General features: G+C 32.9%; 1 protein-coding gene across 7 annotated transcripts in view; it reads left to right on the top strand.

The window, feature by feature from the left end:
* LOC135127922 (uncharacterized protein) overlaps positions 1-23,064 on the top strand; it is a 187,137-nt gene that overhangs the window by 78,788 nt on the left and 85,285 nt on the right. For 6 of the 7 annotated variants that reach the window (XM_064054620.1, XM_064054621.1, XM_064054619.1 and 3 more), the window contains one exon: positions 21,564-21,670. In XM_064054620.1, coding sequence (XP_063910690.1) covers positions 21,564-21,670 — 107 coding nt within the window. Of the gene's footprint in view, positions 1-9,251; positions 9,274-21,563; positions 21,671-23,064 lie in introns of those variants that run through there. The other variant, XM_064054625.1, reaches the window with a different exon arrangement.

Here is a 23,064-nt window from a genome sequence, read left to right as displayed (position 1 = left end):
TTACTTGGTAACTGCGATCGATGACTGCAGAATTTCTGATTCTGGCCTTAAGGCAACATATGTTAATTAACCGAACAATGTAATGATGTCATTAAAGTTTAAACGCAAATAAAGGTATAAATTTTCGGTGTTTGATGTTCCGCACGCCTTTGGTGTTCAATAATTCGCCGCTTGGATTATGCGGTGTATTGTCAAGTTGCTATAGGTTATTAATGTTCTTAGATGTGATGTATTGCAGATTACGTGGTATTTCAGCGGGAACGGAATGTATGTAAATTAACTGTCTTGAGTGGGATTAAAATTTTGTGCATACTCAGCTCTGGTAATATACATTTTAACAGGGAGAATGGCTGCTTTGTTAGATACCGAGTCGACAATGATTATTTCATATAACATGTGGCATAGTTTTAGTTAAAGTTTGTACAACCTGAATATTATTAAATGACTGAAAATAATAATACAACTGGAGATACGTAAAAGAGTGTATATTCCTGATGGAAGGAAAAAAGGACACAGTTTTTGTTAACATACCGGTTGATTTTTTGATACGAGTCCAACTATTATAAACTTTTAATTGAAATAAAATTTGGACATTTTAGGTAGCGGTTTAAATTTTGTCGCGACTGTTCATCAGCTCCCATCTGCTCTTTATCAAGAGACTACGAGTTTCTTTCAAAAATAAAACACAAAGGGTCCTCGAGATTCTTTCAAATTACTTAAAAGACCAGACATGAGAGTTCCCCCAGATTTTTGCAAAATACTTATTTCAAAAACAAAACAAAAGCGTCCTCGAGATTCTTTTAAATTACTTCAGAAAATAAATACAAGGGGTCCCCGAGTCCTTCCAAATTAATTAAAAATAGATAACGGATTCCCTCAAACTTCTTCAAAAACAAATCACAAGAGATCCTCGAGATTCTTTCAAATTACTTCAGAAAAAAGAAACAGAAGGGGTGCCCGAGATTCTTTCAAATTACTTCAAAAACAAGACACAAGTGGTCATTGATATTCTTTCTGATTACTTTAAAAACAAAACAAGAGATCTCCGAGATTTTCTTAAACTACCTCAAAAACCAAACACAAGGGGTCCCAGAGATTCTCTTAGAGTTCAAAAACTAAACATAAGGGGTCGGGTCCTCGAAATTCTTTTAAACTTCAAAAACTAAACACACGGGGTCCTCAACATTTTTTCAAACTACATCAAATACTAACTACCAGTGGTGCCCGAGATTCTTTCAAATAACTCCAAAAACAAGACAAAGGATTTTTCAAAAACAAAACACAAGGGATCCTGGAGATTTTTTCAAACTACTTCAAAAACAAAACAAGGAATCCCCGAGCTTCTTTCAAATTATTTCAAAGACTAGATATAAAAGATCCCCGAGATCCTTTTAAACTACTTCAAAAAAAAAAACAAAAAGGGTTCTCAAGATTCTTTTAAACTACTTTAGATACTAGATACAATGAGTCCCAGAGATTCTAACAAATTGCTTCAAAAACAATACACAGAAACCCCCGCAGATTCTTTCAAATTACTTCAAAAACTAAACACACGGGGTCCTCAACATTCTTTCAAACTACCTCAAATACTAACTACCAGTGGTGCCTGAGATTCTTTGAAATAACTCCAAAAACAAGACAAAGGATTTCCTCTCAAGCTTCTTCTAAAACAAAACACAAGGTAACCTCGAGATATTTCAAACTACTTCAAAAACATGACAAGGAATCCCCGGGATTCTTTCAACTTATTTCAAAGACCAGATATAAAAGATCCCCGAGATTCTTTTAAACTAATTAAAAAAAAAAAACAAAAAGGTTTTCGAGATTCTTTTAAACTACTTCAGATACTAGATACAAGGAGTCCCAGAGATTCTAACAAATTGATTCATAAACAATACACAAGGGGCCCCAAAGATTCTTTTAAATTTCTTCCAAAATAAGGCATAAGGGATCCCTGAGATTGTTCTAAATCATTTCAAAAACAAGACACAAGTGGTCCTCGAGATTCTTTCTGATAACTTTAAAAACAAGACAATGGATCCCCGGGATTCTTTTAAACTACTTCAAAAACCAAACACTAGGGGTCCCAGAGATTCTTTTAGACTTCAAAAATTAAACACAAGGAATCTTCGAGATTCTTTTAAATTTCAAAAACTAAACATAAGGGGTCCTCAATATTCTTTAAACATACCTCAAATACTAATTACAAGTGGTCCCCGAGATCCTTTCAAATTACTCCAAAAACAAGACAAAGGATTATCCCTCAAGCTTTTGCAAAAACAAAACACAAGGGATCCTAGAGGGTTTTTTAAACTACTTAAAAAAAAACAAATAGGTTTTCGAGATTCTTTTAAACTATTTCAGATACTAGATACAAGGAGTCTCAGAGATTCTAACAAATTGATTCAAAAACAATACACAGAAAAATCTCCGAGATTCTTTCAAATTACTTCAAAAAACGAAACACAAAGGGCCCCCGAGATTCTTTCAAATTTCTTCAAAAATAAGGCACAAGGGATCCCTGAGATTGTTCTAAATCACTTCAAAAACAAGACACAAGTGGTCCCCAAGATTCTTTCTGATAACTTTAAAAACAAGACAATGGATCCCCGAGATTCTTTTAAACTACTTCAAAAACCAAACACTAGGGGTCCCAGAGATTCTTTTAGACTTCAAAAATTAAACACAAGGGGTCCTCAAGTTTCTTTTAAACTACCTGAAATACTAATTACAAGTGCTCCCCGAGATCTTTTTAAATTACTCCAAAAACAAGACAAAGAATTCTCCCTCAAGCTTTTTCAAAAACAAGACGAGGCATCCTCGAGATTCTTTCAACTTATTTCAAAGACCAGATATAAAAGATCCCCGAGATTCATTTAAACTACTTAAAAAAAAAAAATAAAAAGGTTCTCGAGATTCTTTTAAACTACTTCAGATACTAGATACAAGGAGTCCCAGAGATTCTAACAAATTGATTCAAAAACAATACACAAGGGGCTCCCGAAATTCTTTCAAATTACTTAAAAAAAAAAACAACAGAAAAATCCCCGAGTTTCTTTAAAATTACTTCAAAAACGAAACACAAGGGGCCCCCGAGATTCTTTCAAATTACTTCAAAAGTAAGACACAAGGGATCCCTGAGATTGTTTTAAATCACTTCAAAAACAAGACACAAGTGGTCCCCGAGATCCTTTCTGATAACTTTAAAAGCAAGACAATGGATCCCCGGGATTCTTTTAAACTACTTCAAAAACCAAATACAAGGGGTCCCAGAGATTCTTTTAGACTCAAAAATTAAACACAAGGACTCCTCGAGATTCTTTTAAATTTAAAAAAATAAACACAAGGGGTCCTCAAGATTCTTTCAAACTACCTCAAATACTAATTACAAGTGGTCCCCGAGCTCCTTTCAAATTACTCCAAAAACAAGACAAAGGATTCTCCCTCAAACTTTTTCAAAAACAAAACACAAGGGATCCTAGAGATTTTTTTTTAAACTACTTAAAAAACAAGACGAGAGATCCCCGAAATTCTTTCAAATTACTTCAAAGACCAGATATAAAAATTCCCCGAGATTCTTTTAAACTATATAAAAAAAAACACCAAAGGGTTCTCGAGATTCTTTTAAACTACTTCAGATACTAGATACAAGGAGCCCCAGAGATTCTAACAAATTGCTCCAAAAACAATACACAGAAAAATCCCCGAGATTCTTTCAAATTACTTCAAAAACGAAACACAAGAGGCCTCCGAGATTCTTTCAACTTACTTCAAAAATAAGACACAAGTGATCCCTGAGACTGTTTTAAATCACTTTCAAAACAAGACACAAGCGGTCCCTGAGATTCTTTCTGATAACTTTAAAAACAAGACAATGGATCCCCGGGATTCTTTTAAACTACTTCAAAAACCAAACACAAGGGATTCTCGAGATTTTTTAAAACTACTTCAAAAACAAGGCAAGGGATCCCTGAGATTGTTTCAAACTATTTCACAAACAAAACACAAAGGGTCCTCGAGATTCTTTCAGATTACTTCAAAGACAAGACAGAAGAGTTCCCCGAGATTCTTTCAAACTACTTCAAAAACAAAACAAAAGTGTCCTCGAGATTTTTTTAAATTACTTCAGAAACTAGATACAAGGAGTCCTCGAATTTCTTTCAAATTCATTACAAAAAGATAAGGGATTCCCGAGATTCTTTCAAACTACTTCAAAAATAAAACAAAGGTGTCTCCGAGTATACTTTAGAAACTAGATGCAAGAGGTCCCCGAAGCTTCTTTCAAATTAATTACAAAACGACAAGGGTTCTCCAGATTTTTTCAAACTACTTCAAAAACAAGACTAGGGATCCCCGAGATTTTTTCAAGTTATTTCAATAACCAGACATAAAAGTTCCCCGAGATCCTTTCAGAAAACTTCAATAACAAAATAAAATGGTTCTCGAGATTTTTTTAAACTACTTCAGAAATTAAATACAATGGCTCCCTGAGATTCTAACAAATTGCTTCAAAAACAATATATAGAAAGATCCTTGAGCTTCTTTCAAATTATTTCAAAAACGAAATACAATTGGCCTCCGAGATTCTTCCAAATTATTTTAAAAATAAGATAAGGATTCCCCGAGATTCTTTAAATTATTTCAAAAACGAAATACAATTGGTCCCCGAGATTCTTCCAAATTACTTTAATAATAAGATAAGTGTTCCTCGAAATTCTTTTAAACTATTTCAAAAACAAAACAGAAGGGGTGTCCGAGATTTTTTCAAATTACTTCAAAAACAAGACACAAGTGGTCTCTGAGATTCTTTCAAGTTACTTTAAAAACAAGACAAGGGATCCCCGAGATTCTTTTAAACTACTTCAAAAACCAGACACAAAGGTTCCCAGAGACTCTTTTAGACTTCAAAAATTAAACAAAAGGGGTCCTCGAGATACTTTTAGACTTCAAAAACTAAACACCACGGATCCTCAAGATTTTTTTAAATTACATTAGAAACTAGATACAAAGGGTCCCCGAGCTACTTTAAAATTAATTAAAAAAACACAAGGCATTCCCGAGATTCTTTCTTTCAAATGACTTCAAAAACAAAATAAGGAATTCCCTCAAATTTCTTCAAAAACAAATCACAAGAGATCCCCGAGATTCTTTCAAACTACCTCAAAAATAAAACACAAAGTTTTCCCGAGATTTTACAAACTACTCCAGAACAAGATAAAAAATTCCCTCAAGTTTCTTAAAAACAGAGATACTTTTAAAATATTTCAAAGACTAAACATAAAAGTTCCCCGAGATTCTTTCAAACTATTTCAAAAACAAAATAAAAGTGTTCTCGAGATTCAGAAATTAGATACAATGGGTCCTCGAGATTCTAATATTTTGCTTCAAAAACAATACATATAAAGATTCCCCAGATTTTTTCAAGTTACTTCAAAAACGAAACACAATTAGCCCCCGAGATTCTTCCAAATTACTTCAAAAATAAGATAAGGGTTCCCCGAAATTCTTTTAAATTAGTTCAAAAACAAAACAGAAGTGGTGTCCGAAATTCTTTCAAATTACTTCAAAAACAAGACACGAGTAGTCTCTGAGGTTCTTTCTAATTACTTTAAAAACAAGACAAGGGATCGCCAAAATTCTTTTAAATTACCTCAAAAACTAGATACAAATGGTCCCAGAGATTCTTTTAGACTTCAGAAACTAAACAGAAGGGGCGCTCAAGGTTCTTTTAAACTACTTTAGAAACTAGATACAAGGGGTCCCCGAGCTTCTTTCAAATTAATTAAAAAAAGACAACGGATTCCCGAGATTCTTGCAAACTACTTCAAAAATAAGACAAGGGATTCTTTCAAATTTCTTCAAAAACAAATCACAAGAGATCCCTGAGATTTTTTCAAATTATTTCAAAAACCAGACAAAAATTCCCCAAGATACTTTCAGACTACTTCAAATACAAAATAAAAGTGTTCTCGAGGTTCTTTTAAACTATTTCAGAAATAAGATACAATGGGTTCCAGAGATTCTAAGAAATTGTTTCAAAAACAATATATAGAAAGATCTCCGAGATTCTTTCAAATTACGTCAGAAACGAAGCACAAGGGGCTCCCGAGATTCTTTCAAATTCTTTAAAAGCAAGGTAAGGGTTTCCTGAGATTCTTTTAAATTACTTCAAAAACAAAACAGATGAGGTGCCCGACATTCTTTCAAATTACTTCAAAAACAAGACGCAACTAGTTCCTGAGATTCTTTCTAAGTACTTCAAGGTAAGGGTTTCCCGAGATTCTTTTAAACTACCTCAAAAACTAGACACAAGGGGTCTCCGAGATTCTTTTAGACTTCAAAAACTAAACAGAAGGTGTCCTCAAGATTCTTTCAAACTACCTCAAAAACTAACTACAAGTGGTCCCCGAGATTCTTTCAAATTACTTCAAAAACAAGATAAGTATTCCCGAGATTCTTTCAAACTACATACTTCAAAAACAAAATAAAAATATTCTCGACAGTCTTTTAAACTACTTCAGATACTAGATACAAAGGGTTCCAGAGATTTTAACAAATTGCTTCAAAAACAATACACAGAAAGATCCCCAGGATTATTTAAAATTACTTCAAAAACAAAACACAATGGACTTCTGAGATTCTTTAAATTTTCTTTAAAATCGAGATAGGTTCCCCGGGATTCTTTTAAATTACTTCAAAAACAAAACAGAAAAGGTGCTCTAGATTCTTTTAAAGACCAGATATAAAAGTTCTCCGAGATTCGTTCAAACTACTTCAAAAAGAAAAAAAAAACAAAAGGGTTCTAGAGATTCTTTTAAACTGCTTTAAAAACCACACACGTGGGGGTCCCAGAGATTCTTTTAGACTTCAAAAACAAAGAATCCTCGGGATTCTTTCAAACTACCATAAAAATTAACTACAAGTGGTCCCCGAGATTCTTTCAAATTACTTCAAAAACAAGACATCACGGGCAAAGGAATATCGGGAAATTTCCAGAGCCGCCACTAAACAAATCCTAGGCCTTGGTGTCCGAATCCAAATTTTATACACTTTTAAATCAAGTAAAATGTCAGATGCTTGTAGAATTTTTTCCCGAAAGGTAACTTCACACATTTTTTAATTATAACAAATTACAAAATTTTAATGAATTTAGGACGTAATTCACTTTGATCTTAAAAATGTGAATTATTGTGATGAATTTGCAATTTCACCACACAATCTGAATATGAGTTATTTATGGCTGAACATGAACATAGACAGTTAGGTTATGTCATATCAACAAGAGTTAAACCCTTGTTGGATTTAAAATGATTTATTAATGATAAGTAACATATTTAATTGATTTTACAACAATTGTAAGTGTTGGTCTCTAGTTTCGATACAAAAATTAACTCGACGTTTCGTATTGTTAAAAACTTGAATAACAACTTCTGGAGAACCACTTTCACACACTAATTTGGTGTTGACTTTTAGGTCTTTAGTTGTATCCACTGATTCTTTAAAAATAGTTTTTTTCAAAGGCGGCAACAAAAAATATTCTAAAGGTACCAAATCAGGTGAACTAGGTGGGTAGATATGTTGTCATAAAATTTTCTTATTTTATTAAATATTATTTCAAGAAAATCATTATTTATTCTTTGATTAAACTAGTTACAATAAATCATTCTCTTTTCATGGAAGTTTATCTTGATAATTTCATTTTAATTCCACCAGTCTCACGAAATAATTTTCACATATGTGGCTGTTCTTAAAAAATTAGAGTCAAGAACAGCAACACCAAAGAATTTGTCACTGTTTTGCTGAAAACAGGGTCGAGCTTCATATACTCATTCACCATTAATTTGTTGGCCGGTACGAAGTAAGACACACGCATGAATTTCTTATGATCCTCGGTGAACATGTTTCTCGAGATGAAAATTCTTCTTCTGGATAGTTTTAATTAATTCTCAAAAAAAGACAGTCTTAAAAATGAATGTTTTTTTATACAAAATACCAGCACACCGAATTTTTCAACAGGCTGTCCATTTTTTCGACATTCAAGTAAAACTTTGTTAAAATGTTGCACATTAATACTGAAAAATCAATGTTATTGAACAATGCAGCTGGCTCTGGTCCAGTTAAATACAAACATTATGGGAAAGCATTGAATTGAATAAATTTATTTTTTCACCATTATCATAAACAGGTAATAAACAAAACAAAGGCTGTGTTGTTCTCTTGTTACTGTATATTATTATTATGTTTAATTATAACAAATAACATTTCAGTACGATTTTTCATCGGTCAGAGAAATTAGATTATTTTTCGCTGAGTGAGTTCATAAAATTATATTATATTATTAATAGTAGTTTTGACTCGATACACTCTGTATTAGACTACTACTAAAACCGATTACTTTCAGGAAACGGTATTTCTTTTCACCCGGTCACCAATTGTTATGTATTATATTCGGCACACGCGTTCGATCATCTAACTTCATGCTTTTGCTGCGTTAAAAATTAAGTTGGTTTCTAGATCTAATTTTTCTCGCGCCCTTTCCTCTATCTTTCAAACATGGGTCTGCAATAACGTTCCAGCATCCACTTTAAGTAACTTTCAGCGTGTTGTTTCAGTGTTCTTTCGCTTTATAGACTTTTATCCAGTTCAAATATCATGCAGTCAAGTTCTTTCTGTTTTTAACCAGACTTTTCTTTGTTGGCTCTTTCGTAGAGCTTACTTCCTACACTTCTAAAAAAAAATTTATTATCTAGACAAAATTGTGTTTCAAACAATTACAAAATTTACAAAAGTGAAAAATCTTTTCTTTGTCTTAATATGACAAAATTAACTGTTATACATTAACATTATATTATTATCTTCCAGACAATTAAGATTACAGCGAACTGTTTAAATATTGTCAGAGAAAAATTTTACTTCTTTCTTTAATTTAATAAAACTACTAAAACTATCAGTGCCGCTTTCTCAGACCATAATGAACCTTGTGCAAACACGATTTTCTTCATTTTGAACTCCTCCATTTTTTCTGTAATTTTCTCCCAGTGTCAATATCCAGTGCAATTACACTGAGGTGCGATTTTCGTCATTATATGAATCCTCTCATGATTGTGCTTGTTTTTAAAAATGAGTTTCGCTCTGCACCAATCGGGAAAGGGCAACGATCACGTGAGCACGGAAGCAGCCGATATCTTCCGATTCGTGATTACAGCTTCTCCTCTGGCGTTTAGTCGCGCTTAGTTTGGTGTTAACTGTGATGCAATCACCAACTACCAGCAGGTGACACCCAGTAGTTACTACACCCTCAGACACCCCGTCTGTATGCTACCACTATTTTATTTTAGTCTTATTTAATAAATATTTTATTTCCTAATCTGTACTAAGTATAATTAGTTTATTCCCTGTAGAGAAAACTTTGTATGAAAACTTGAAGGCTGGTTTGGACCGACGTGGATTAGAGTAATTTGTGTTAGGTTGTGTTTATGAGCGACAGTCACGAGCGGTGCGAACCAGCCTTAAGCGTTAAGTCTGACAAGATTAATTTTTGTATTTTTGTGTTATTAGGGAGATAAGTCTAAATTTGCGAAAATATTGGAATTAAAGCCTTTTAAATCTCGGCACGGATACCTCAGTAAACTGCATCTATTTCCATTTAGTAAAGTTGTGCACGTTTCTAATCACATTTCCAATAGCCGTTGCCCCAGTAATCTCCCCTTAGGTATTATTTAAACATTAGTGAAATACGTGCCTACCTACAAAACAACGGCAATTATGTCGAACACAACTTATTCACCTTCGACATTATTTAGTACACATTATTAAATATTTCCTTCTAAACAGTTTACGCACATTATTAAATTTTTGAAAAGATTTTAATATCACATAATACGGTTGCGCTTCCTCCCCCGAAATACCTCAAAACGTAATAAATTTTTCCCAAACATTGTTCATTTTATTGGTTTTCTTCATTCCACTTCAACTTGAACGTTTTTATTAAAGCAACTTCCGAACTCGCAAAAAATTTCAGCCGCAAGACCACTTCGCCTGGTTTTCCCCTACACTCGTAATTACCTGCCGATAAAGTCGCGCTCTTCGATGCCGTTAACAAGGTGTTGCTAGCATGATGGATGGATTTCAAAGCACCGCGAACATTTGCATAATTCACGGATTTATGAATTTTAATAAAAGTGTATTGATTCGACGTGCTTGAATTGTCGGGGCGGGCGCGTTCAGGAATTAAACGTAAATTAATGATCGTACCCTCAATCCATTTCAATGCATTTACATAATTGGCTTTGGAACTCGAGCACGTATTTTTCTTACAACACCTCTTGTTTGGGACTTGTAATGGACATTAATGCATCTCGCGTTTTTCTGCTTTGTTTTTGGTGCTTTTCGGATGTTTTTCTTCATTGGGAAATGCGTTTTTTGCTGCTTTGTTAATCTATAGGCTTTCTGCCTTTCGGGTTGGTTTTCGCTGTTACTCAATTTGCTGTTTGATGCATTATAGTAATTAGGAAATTAAGATTATCTGGGCTGGGGGAATGTAATGTGATTTACTTTTTCGGTTAAATCTACCAATCCGGGAGTTGCGACGGGATAAACTAATTGTTGTTTTAGGTAGAGTTTGAAAAATTACGATGTTATATAATTACTGTTTTTTAAGTGACACCTGACAAATAGAAAGCTCGTAATTAATATTAACGACTACCTGTGTTTGTAATTTTTCAGAATTTTCGATTAGTTCTTATTTGAGGAATGTAATGAATGACGCAATATAATCCTATTTATTATTTATAACTGGCGTACTTTATTTAATCTTATTTCAGAACCAAATGCAGCACATCAGAACATATTGTTTAATGAACGTGAAAGAATCAACTCATATCATTAATGTATGATGTAAATAAAACTAGACCTAAATTTGATCTTTGGCAGACTTGTCGCTACGACAACGACTTTATGATTATGTGGAATATAGAATTGTCATCTTAAATGACTAAGAAAATATTGTCGCAAATTTTAATTATGATTTTTATATTTCCATCGGAAGCTGTATTAACACCGTCTGCATTATATCGTTTTAGTTACCTTTTTCGAGACAATTAGTTACCTATTGAGTCAACACGAACCAATTACTTGAGGCTGATCTACTTTTAAAAAGCCACGCTGTTCTAAAGTGACGGAGTTTTAAACTGTAATGGGCTGTTTTCGAGAAAATCGATAAAACAATTGGTTCCTATAGTATTTTTTATACATCTTGTCGTATGGGTGTACTCTCTTAAGAGAGTAATCATTAATTTACTATATACCTGAATATAGGTTGTCTGAGGTCAACAACAATTAAATTGTCATTATATCCCAAAAATCTGATTTTTGTGATTATTTTTTAATACAGACTTATTGCGATCCAGTTTTATAAATTTCTTCTTTGAAATAGTCACTTAAAGAAACATCTTTTAAATATTGAGTATTCTGTCCCAATACACTAATGTGAATTGATTCTTGACATCTAACCTTGACACTGCTTCAAATTATGTATTTTACAAACATTTTTAATCGAAAAAAGTCTACTTTCGGTGTACCGTCTGGGTTTGATTTGGGTCAGTGACTTGTTATATTATTCATTAATCATCGTTCGGACTCCCTTAACTGTAGGGTACGGGCTTATGCAGAAGCAATGAAACCACACTTCATAATAAATTTTTTGGGTGATTTTACTGTTTTTTTTTCTGTTATAAATTCTGTAGTGGCACAGTGCATTAGGAGCATAAGAAATCACACTTATCACGAATTGTTTATTTAAACCATGAAATGAAATGATAAAAAACAACGCAGTGGAAGTCGGTTTGTGGCCTGAAAAATCTAAATGACATTACATTAGGGAGTATGGGACATTTTCGAGATTTTTAGGCAGTCAAGTGATTGTAAAAGGTGTCCCCAAGGTTCAACTTTGGGGCCTATCCTTTTCCTAATTTATGTCAATTATCTGTCGATAACTATTCAGTCATTTTATTTGCAGACGATACAACGATTTTAAATGTTAAAAATTCTGACATCTATCTTGCAGATGCAGAAAAAGTTAATTCAGAGTCGGTCAAAAGCTGGTTCTCAACAAACAAGTTAGGTAATTGTGAATGACAATAAGACGCAACATATATGATTCACCACAAATAATGAAGTTATCACAAAGTTCTGTGAGATTATTAGGACTTAATGTGGACAACAAGCTAAAGATCACATAGAAAACTTGGCTCTAAAGTTGAATAAAGTTGTATATCATATACGTTGAAATTATTTTGCAACCACGAGACCGTAATCACTTTTTACTATTCAAATTTTGAAAGTTTATTGTCATATGGTTTAATTTTATGGGGGTCATCTAGCCAGAGTGAAAGTATATTTAAAATTCAAAAAAGTGTAATAAGAGTCATTAACAACAGTACACCATTTGATAGCTGTAAACCCATTTTTCGAAAATTTGGTATTCTTTCTCTACCAAGCCTCTATATTATAGACAAAACATTATTACACGTGAAAGAAAACGCAGATTCTTAAAAAAAAAAAAAAAAACTCAGGTAAACATGGCTATACAACGCGTCAGTGTAACGGCTTCCATCTACCATTTCATCGCATATATCGAACCCAAAAGTCACCTAATTACATAGGTATTAAGCATTTAATATTCTGCCTTCCCCAGATAAGAGGAATTGCTACGTTTGGTTCTTACGGTGTTGTCAATACATTTTCAGAATGTATAGTTTTGGAAATTTCATTCTACCCTATAAAATTTTATTGACAATAACGAGGTGGACAGTGGTACAATGGTAAGAAATATTTATGGCTCAGACCAGTTCATCCGAATTTGTCGGAGAACATTTAATAGGTAGTTGTACTCATAAAATAATGCTCATTTTCATTTGTGAGTAACTTGGATTATTCTGCTTTTTAACATCTGGGGATTACCGGCACGTGACAACTTCAAGTTGTAAATATCTCTTGCTATTGTACTACTGTCCGTCTCGTTATTGCCAATAAAATTTTATAGGGTAGAAAGAAATTTCCAAAACTATAATTAACACATCTATGCTTCTGAAATTTTAACTGTGACTTGTCCACAACTATCACTACATAATTGCAAGGACAGGTTTTTTTAAAAAAATTTTTATCAAATTTTTTAAATTTTGTTGAAATTTTGCATCTATTTTAAAAATCAATATTTCAGTTATTTGTAGAAATTTTGGAACGGGGTTGTCATTACTGTTTTCAGGTTGCAAAACTTTATAATAAATCGTACTAGGTCTATTTTTGACTTTATTTGTTGGGACTGAGATATAGTAAAAATAAAAGTTAGCAGCTTTAGCAGCTTTTTTTTTACTGTATATCGTTTCTAACAAAAAAAAAATCAACCATATATCTGGTAAAATTTCTGGAGTTTTGTAAACTGAAAACAGTGTTGAAAACCGTGTTCTGAAGTTTCCTTTAATAATTGAGATATTGTTTTTTAAAAATACGTTATGCAAAAATTTCACTAAAATTAAAAGAAAGATATTATCACAAATTGTTTTTAACAAAATTGCCCTTGGAAGTAAAGAAAGTTACGGACAACATATATTTAAAATTTCAAAACCATAGGTCTGTTAATAACGGAGATATTACATTCTGAAAATAGATGGAAAATTCCATTGAGAAAACGTAGTACCTTAAAGTACTGCCATTTAAATGCTTTAAAAAAATAATCAAAGACATTTTCTTGCGGAAATGTTTCTATACAACTGAATATTTTGGTTCTGTTAACATATCATAAGTGCCTTATTAATTTTATTATATACATATACATATACTGTGTCTGTTTAAATGACGAAATACTCGGATCTTCCCATTTATTCAACTGCTTTTTATGATTTTTTTTGTCCAGGGCGTAATCTAAGGAAGTATTGTAACGAAATAGGTTTCCCGTTTCTATTTGTCTGTGTCGGTTTTTATTAGACAAATAATAATCTTTGGTAAAACCCTAACCAACATTTGATTAATCACCCCTACCATTTTTACTTGCTCATACAAGGTGACACAAAAAAATTTATGAATGAAAAAAATTAAAAAAAATCAGGATAGAGTACTGTTATTAATAGTAAATATTGCTCTGCACCTATTCAAATTGTTACACATGCCCTTGCTAAAATGTTTATGACATCATCAAAATAATTTTATATGCAAAAACTCACTTGAAATACATACATATGATGCTTTTTTATCTCCATTAAAAATAAAATTTTTAAAGTTAAATTTCATAGTTTTTCGAATCTGTATTTGTTTGACTATACCTTTTTTTGGCGTTTATTTTCTACTTAACGACGTTCTTATTAATAAATTGCTACACATTACTTCTTTTCCAAATATTTGATAATATTTCGATATACACAGCATTACTTTATCGTAATGCTGTATATAAATCCATAAAAAGCGTAGCATTTGTTTTTGAAAAATATGGAAAAACATCTCAAGAATTTTATTTTACTTATTTTAGCAGGTACAAGCCCCACCTACCGGCCCTCTGTTTTCTTAGAGAGTATCTCATTTGCCAAAATCAGTTTTATCTTAGCAAGTACTAGCCCCGCCCACCCGCCCTCTCTTCTCTTGGGGGATATCTCATAATCAGTCGTATCTTGGCAGCTACTTGCACCGCCCACCCGCCCTCTCTTTTCATAGAGGGTATGTCATTTGCAAAATTCAGTTTTATCTTAGCAGGTACTAGCCCCGCCCACCCGCCCTCTCTTCTTTCAGAGGATATCTCATTTGCCAAAATCAGTCTTATCGGGGCAGCTACTTTTTTAAAATTGCGTTTTTTTTTTCGAAATCTACATCATAAACAATTTTTTTATTATTTTTTTTGGGACTTCCGAAACCCCCGTACATAATGTATTAAAGAATTAATCCACCATTTTCCACACACCCGGTATATACGCTGTATATATTATCATATTTTATAATACAGCAAAAGCCTATTCCTCGCTTTTGGGTAAGGACAATATTTTTGCGTGCACAGTAGGTATGAAAAAAAAATCTTTATAATAAATTATCGCAATTAATTTTTGTGCATAAAATTTTACAGTAGTTTTTAGGTTTTATTTATGTTTTTAAATAAATTTAGTTTTTTGTACAAAAAAAAAACAGGCCTGCAGCTGTCTTATTTTTTAGAGTACTTAATGCTAAGGTCTAAGGAAGGTTTTTGTTAATGTACAAGATATTTAAATTTGAAAAGTACAAGTAAATAATAATAAATAAATAATTCCTGTAAATTTCAGACGTATTTTCAGAACAAAAATTTGGTGACGTAACTTAAAACTTTTGCTAATCAAATCCTACACCTATATCTTCTTATCGTCCAAACACAAAGTTACAATTTGATTTAGAAGCTAAAACACCGGTGGTTCTGAAATTTTGCCACGCTTTAAGGTTATATCGTTATCACTATCACCAATGCTCCACACTTTTGCAATGCGCTGTATAAAAACGTCTACCAGCTGCTCCCATTGTTATCGTTTTCTTTTTGCTACGAGCAGACTCTTTGTTTCAAGATAAAAAGTCACTGTTCGGCGCTCCACAAATTGTCGATTAGGGCCGATCGTATCAGCCTTGTCGACTGGAAAAGCTGAATTTCGCGGTTTTTCACACTGAAACATGTCCAGATATGCCAGAAAAACCTCACTGTTTTTAATTAAATCTCTTTGGCTTTCGGCAGTAATTGTTCATTCGAACCATGGAAATTAGCGAGTCTGAACATTGCCCTTTGTTCGTTTATGGCTTAATAGAATGCTTTACATCGATATTTTTCATGATCAGGAGCTGTCGGTGTCGTATGCGGTAGCATTCATAGAATTACACAAACGGAACGCTGCCGTCAACGTTCAGTAAAACAAATAGAACGTCCATCGGGTGCGTTTTTGTTGTGTTTGTTTTGAAGTAGTGAGTGGCTGGAAAACGGGAAAATAACATCACAAGCATGCCACGCCAATACATAACGACAAAACTAATTTCATATTTTTAAACCTACGTGCATGCTGTTTGGGTTAGAGTGTTTTAACAAACATGTTGTGTTTTCATGTACTGTGGTGAAAATACGAAATGAGTTCAGCGTGGGTTTTCTTTGCTTTTCTGTTTAATTATACTGCATATGGAAATAGTGTGTTATTTGCAATAAAAGAGGTGGTGAGATTTATTTCAGAGATGATTTAATAATCACCCGAGGGATTAAGAAAAGTTAATTCTAATTTTAGGAAATATTTTATTTCAACTGTCAACATTGCCACGATATAGTGCTGTATAATTAAGTATCTTTAGCAGTAGTTTGGTGTAATTGTGTAACAACCGGTAGAATGTAAACTTCAGCGGGGGTCAAATATTAACACAAATTTCTGAAGTGTTTGTAGGAAGTAACTAATTACATACAAAACGGTCGCAATGAATATCTAAACCGAAACATGTGATGGTTATGTTTATTTGGGATCCAGTTCCTGGAAAAGGTTTAGTCTTCCGAGAAGATTCACATACGAACAATTAATCTCTCAACTATGGTATGTCGGAACTTTATACTTATACAGGTGTATTTATTCCAGATGGTAGCACAAAAATTGTGAGAACTTCTTATTACGATTGCATATTTATTCAATTTAATTTAAATTTAACCCATGGAATTTACTATTCACATGACATGAAAATCGTAATTACACATTGATGTTTAAAGCAGAATGAATAATTATCACATCATTACTGATTTAAATACCGAATAACCGAATTAAATACTTGCTGTTCCGGTAAGACAGTGTTTTTAAAGCTGTGTTAAAACAGGTAGTGAGATCTGGAACTTGCGCTCACATTTTCTCTAAAAAATAAGTAGATTTAGTAAGAAAAATATCAGGAAAAATAGATGTTCAGACTTCGCCTTTCTGTAGATAGAAAAAAAAACCGTGTCTATTTAAAGTACTGAAATTGAATAGCAAAACAGTCTAATTTTGAATATTAATGTCCTACGTTTTCAGTTTACGACTATGGATATTAGAAAAAAAGTGTGATTTGATCGAGTTTTGTCTTTAGACCGAGTAGCTGGGAAAAATAGCTCTGAGATCAAAGTAACTACTTCCTATTCACTAACAAATATAGCGTAGTGGGTTGCGTGTAAAAAGACCTATACTGTAATAGTTTTTTACCACCCTTCTCGTATACGTAGTATATGGCGCGTGTTTATTCGATTAATTCATCTTATGCTTGAATACCTATACCGCATGCTTCACAATATATTCATCAGTTTAAAATGGTATGGCACCATAAAAATTAGGTTACAGGTTTATTTATTGCATAATTATTTTTTTTTGTTGTTCGTCAAATAGTAGTGATAACAATTGTTCAATTTTGATTAGAATTAATAATTTGTTCTGTTATGTTTTTGACTTTGATTTAAACCTTAGATTTTATCACTTGTCATACCAGAATTCAGTTCTCATTTTACAGTATATAAAATATGATGAAATTTTGTAAAAAAAAAATGTAGTTGATTCTGTTATTTGTCGATATAAAATCCAACTTACGTTTCAGAGTGAATAAAATATGTCATCAAAACGGAGTAGGGGTGGGTTGACTTTGATTTAAATCTTAGATTCTACCACTTGTCATACCAGAATTCAGTTCCTATTTTACAGTAAATAAAATATTAAGTCAGTGAAATGGAGAAGGAAAGTAGGCGGAGCTAAGATTAGCTTTTTTCTACATAGTCTTATAAGCAAGAAATAGCCCCGCCCACCCGCCCCACTCTTGATTGTAGTGACTGTTCTTAATATTGTTAATTAATGACAACTATATTATCTTATTGGAATCTCAGACAAATCTGTTAAACGGCTGGTGAGGAAATAGATGAAAATTGTAAACAAAGTATCCAGAAAATATTAAGCTGAAGTGAAATAAACATAACAGAAGTGAGAATTATATATAAAAAGAAAAGTCTCTGATGGTCCTCCCACTCGCACAAGCTCCATCTTAATAAATCATTTCATTCGAGCGAAAAAACGGGCGGCGATTATCATTGTACCGTAGTGTGTCTACTTTCTATGATTTTTAAATATTTCTATGTAAACACTGACGGTAAAGTCGTTTTTCAAATAAAAATTAAAATTTTATAAAAAAAGTTCTAGATTCTGTTATTTGTCAATATAAAATCCAACTTATGTTTCAGAGAAAATAAAATGAGTCTTCAAAACGGAGTAGGGGTGGGTGGGCGGGGTCACTTTTGATTATGATTTAAATCCTAGATTCTACCACTTGTGATACCAGAATTCAGTTCCTCTTTTACAGTAAATAAAGTCAGTCAGTGAAATGGAGATGGAAGGTGGACGGAGCTAAGTTTACCTTTTTTCCATAGTCTTATAAACAAAAAATAGCCCCGACCACCCGCCCCACTCTCGATTCTAATCAGTACTTTTAATATTGTTAATTAATGACAACTATATTATCTTATTGGAGTCTCAGACAAATCTGTTAAACCGCTGGTGAGGAAATAAACAAAAATTGTGAAGAAAGTATCTAGAAAATATTAAGCTGGTGGTAAATAAACATAACAGAAGTGAGAATTATATAGAAATGTCTCTGATGCTTCTCTCATCGCACAAGGTCCATTTTAATAAATCATTTCCTTGGACCGAAGAAGGGCGGCGTTTATTATTGTACCACAATGTGTATACTTTGTATCATTTTTAAATGTTTCTATGTAGACACTGACGGTAAAGTCGTTTTTCAAATAAAACTTTAAATTTTGTAAAAAAGAATACTAGATTCTGTTATTTGTCAATATAAAATTCAACTTACGTTTCAGAGCTAATAAAATGTGTCATCAAAACGGAGTAGGGGTGGGTGGGCGGAGTCACTTTTGACTTTGATTTAAATCTTAGATTCTATCACTTGTTGTACCAGAATTCAGTTACTATTTTACAGTAAATAAAATATTAAGTCAGTGAAATGGAGAAGGAAGGTGGGCGGAGCTAAGTTTATCTTTTTCTACATAGTATTATAGGCAAGAAATAGCCCCGCCCACCCACCCCACTCTTGATTCTACTGACTTACTCTTAATATTATTAATTAAAGACAACTATATTATCTTATTGAAATCTCAGACAAATCTGTTACACCGCTGGTGAGGAAATAGATGAAAATTGTTAACAAAATATCTAGAAAATATTAAGCTATTGTTAAATAAACATAATAGAAGTGAGAATTATGTATAAATAGAAACGTCTCTCATGCTCCTCCCACTCGCACAAGCTCCATGATACTTCATTGGAGCAGAGAAGAAGGGCGGCGTTTATTATTGTACCACAGTGTGTCAACTTTATATGATTTTTAATTGTTTCTATGTAAACACTGACGGTAAAGTCGGTTTAGGAATAAAAATTAAAATTTTATAAAAAAAAACTACTAGATTCTGTTATTGGTCAATATAAAATCCAACTTACGTCTCAGAGCCACTAAAATTAGTCAACAAAACGGAGTAGGGGTGGGTGGGCGGGGTTACTTTTGACTTTTTTTTTAAATCTTATATTCTACCATTTGTCATACCAGTTTTCAATTTCTATGTTATAGTAAATAAAATATTAAGCCAGTGAAATAGAGAAGGAAGGTAGGCGGAGCTAAGTTTACCTTTCTTCTACATAGTCCTACAAGCAAGAAATATCCCCGCCCACCCGCCCCACTCTTGATTCAAGTGACTGTTTTAATATTGTTAATTAATAACAGCTCTATAATCTTATTTTAATCTCAGACCACTCTTAAACCACTGGTGAGGAAATAGATAAAAATTGTTAACAAAATATGCAGAAAATATTAAGCTGGTGTTAAATAAACATAACAGAAGTGAGAATTATCTATAAAAAGAAATGTCTCTGATGCTCCTCCCACTCGCACAAGCTCCATCTTAACAAATCATATTATTGGACCGGAGAAGAAGAGCGGCGTTTATTATTGTAGCACAGTGTGTCTACTTTGTATGATTTTCAAATGTTTCCTTACAAACAGTGACGGTAAAGTCGTTTTACGAACAAAAATTAAAATGTTACAAAAAAAAATTGTACTATATTCTGATATTTGTCAATATAAAATCCAACCTACGTTTCAGAGCCAATAAAATGTGTCATCAAAACGGAGTAGGGTGGGTGGGCGGGGTCACTTTTGACTTTGATTTAAATCTTAGATTCTACCACTTGTCATATCATAATTCAGTTCCTATTTAACAATAAGTAAAGTATTAAGTGTGAGAGTGAGAATTTTGTGTTGTTTCTCATTTTAAACAAATTTGAAAAAATATCTTTTTTATTGATATGTAATTCTGAATTAGTTTAATTGTGGGTATCTATGTGATTAATGCGCATTTTTAAGAACAAGGTGAATTATGTGCCAAATTCATTATAATTTTATAATTTTTTTAAATTAAAAGCAATGTTAAGTTACGAGTTCTGTCAAGAAACAGAACAAATTATTTAACTTGTATGTAACGATATTTTTCTACTCGGTTCGTGTTTGTAAAAGTGTAAAAAAAGTAATATCTAGATTGAAACAACTTTTATATAGCAATTCTATATTTGTTGATTTAGTCTTTTTTGTATTTAAAAGCACCCACTTCCATTCGAAACACGTTTCATCAAAAGTTTTAATTTTTTTCACAAATGTATACATACATATTCGTGATTGGAAAGCACATTAAAAAATCACCATATTGGTACATATTGTAAGTTTATTTTAACACATCGTTTGCCAATTATTTATTATTAACAAGAGAGAATTAAAGCGTCTGATAAAATAAAATCACATTGAACAAATATTGAAGATGTGAACACTAATAAAACAACAGTTACGAGTAAAGTATTTCTAAAGATATTTGGAAACAGAGTTAATGACTTTATGAGTGTCGTTAGTTCCTGGTCAAACTTGAACTGTCTCTGTTGAGCTTAATACCCCTAAAAGTAACCGAGTAACCTGTTTTTTCGGGGTTGGTTTCCAGAACCGTAGTTATATATATTTCGTTAGAAAGATTAAGTACTTATTGATAAACGGTTAAATAAGAATTTAACTTTGTTTCCAAATATCTTTAGAAACATTTTATCTGGTTGAATTTCTGTCACCATTAAAAATAATTGGTTTAATATAATAGAAGTGCAGTGTGTTGAAATTAAAAATATTTTTCTTGTTTTGTAGAAATTGTAAAATTAATTTAGTTCTTACTTCTCTACCAATCTCATTGCCACTTACACGATAAAATACAACAGTCACTAAATCACCCAATAACCTCCTTAAACTTTGACTTTATAGATCATTCGACTTTCGCAAAACGTAAACAGTAACAAATACATTTCGAGCTTATGTGCTCAAGTGTGGTGATTTATTGGCAGCAGATATTGTGTTTCGTGCATTTTCAGCTCACCGAAACCGAAATAAATCAAACCGGCAATAATTGAAGCATTTCACGAGCTTACAAGTGAACAATCCCATTTTGTTACCGTTCATCCGCTCATTATTTTTTTCGCTTTCAGCTGAGCTAGTGGAGGAGGATACGAAAATGTGCGGGAAAATCCTGACGGTCCTGTCCTGGGTGATCGTCGTTCTGACCATGCCGTTCTCCCTGTTCGTCTGCTTTAAGGTGAGTCCATCATTGTGCTAAATGGAGTAAGTCGAGAACTTCATAGGAATTAAATTGGAGTTGCTTACCTTTTCGGTGCCGCTTCTGAATTGTAAATAACGGTCTAAATTGAATTTGGGAATTTATAGAAACGCGGATGTTGTAGATATCAGATCCGGGATAGTTCACCGTCCACCCGAGACTGCAGTGGCGTAGGGGTATTGAATTTTCAACGAGTAAAACTCTGTCATAGACATTCTGTGCAAGATTTATGACATTATCTTTTATGTATTTATGAGGAAAGAACAAGAAAAATAACGGGATTAATTTCGTTGCTCTTTCAGTTATGTCAATAAATAATCCATTTTTGCCAAAATCCGTAATTGCACCACTGGGAGAATGACTAAAGTTTGCACCAGTGTCACTGGATACAATTCGGCTAAAACTTTACTTTCCGCACGAATTGCCGCCTTAATTGGGTTTAATTGCACGATGAGGGGCTCGAAATAATGGAAAAATTCGCAATTCTTTAGGTGCTCCACTTTGATGTTATTTTTCCTTTTATTAATTTACCCCGGAATCGGGATAACTTTGCTGAGAGCTTTTAATTATGAATTTTGAAACTTTGTAACCTTTGGGGTTGAGCTGGATTCTTGTTTTAACTCAATTCCTCAAGTCTTGCGGAATTTATTGTAATGCCGAAGGTGTGTTTGTGGCGGCGAATGGAGATTGTGGGGGTAGTTTCCAGCTTTGAACCTTGTCTTAATTACTCTGCGCAATATCGAAATCCAATAAAGATTTGTCTAAATTGGTGATAGGAGATGCATGGAAATGCTGAAATTTACAATCCTCTTAACGGTGTTGATGTAGTAATAAAGTTGGTAAAATAAATGGTGAAGCTCCTATAATGTGTAGGATCAGCTTTCATTTTCTTCCATCGGTAGTTAAAACAGAAGTGTAACGCACCTGTTTGATGGTGGAATAACGTGCTTTCAGATAAATTTATTTGGTTTATCGAGAGTATGATGCGATCTCTCATACCGATTTATGTTACGATGTTTTCACTCAGCGATGCTTTCGACTGGAAAATCGCTCGGATTAAATCATTTTACCATCATTATGTTTATCGACGGCACGCAACATCCATTTGTTCAATAAAAATTGTAAGTAATGAAATAAACATATTTTTCAAAAAGCGTAATTTTTACGGTTGTTCATAAAGTTATAAATACGCGCTGACAATTTGCATGGATGATTTTTGATAATACCATAAATTTGTGTTTTGTCAGAAAGGTTGCTTTTGTAAAGCACACGTTATCAGCGAATTGTGAAAAGACATGGAAAAGAAAAGTTAAAAGGTATTCGACCGCTGCTGTTGCTAGTCTTTTCGCTTACAAACATTCTATTTTATTTAT

The sequence above is a fragment of the Zophobas morio genome, unplaced genomic scaffold (assembly GCF_036711695.1).
Source record: "Zophobas morio isolate AGI-343-1 ecotype UQ-CSIRO unplaced genomic scaffold, CSIRO_AGI_Zmor_V1 ptg000012l, whole genome shotgun sequence".
NCBI lineage: Eukaryota > Metazoa > Arthropoda > Insecta > Coleoptera > Tenebrionidae > Zophobas > Zophobas morio.
The sequence above is the reverse complement of the archived record's forward strand: the minus strand, read 5'-3'. Positions and strand labels throughout refer to the sequence as shown.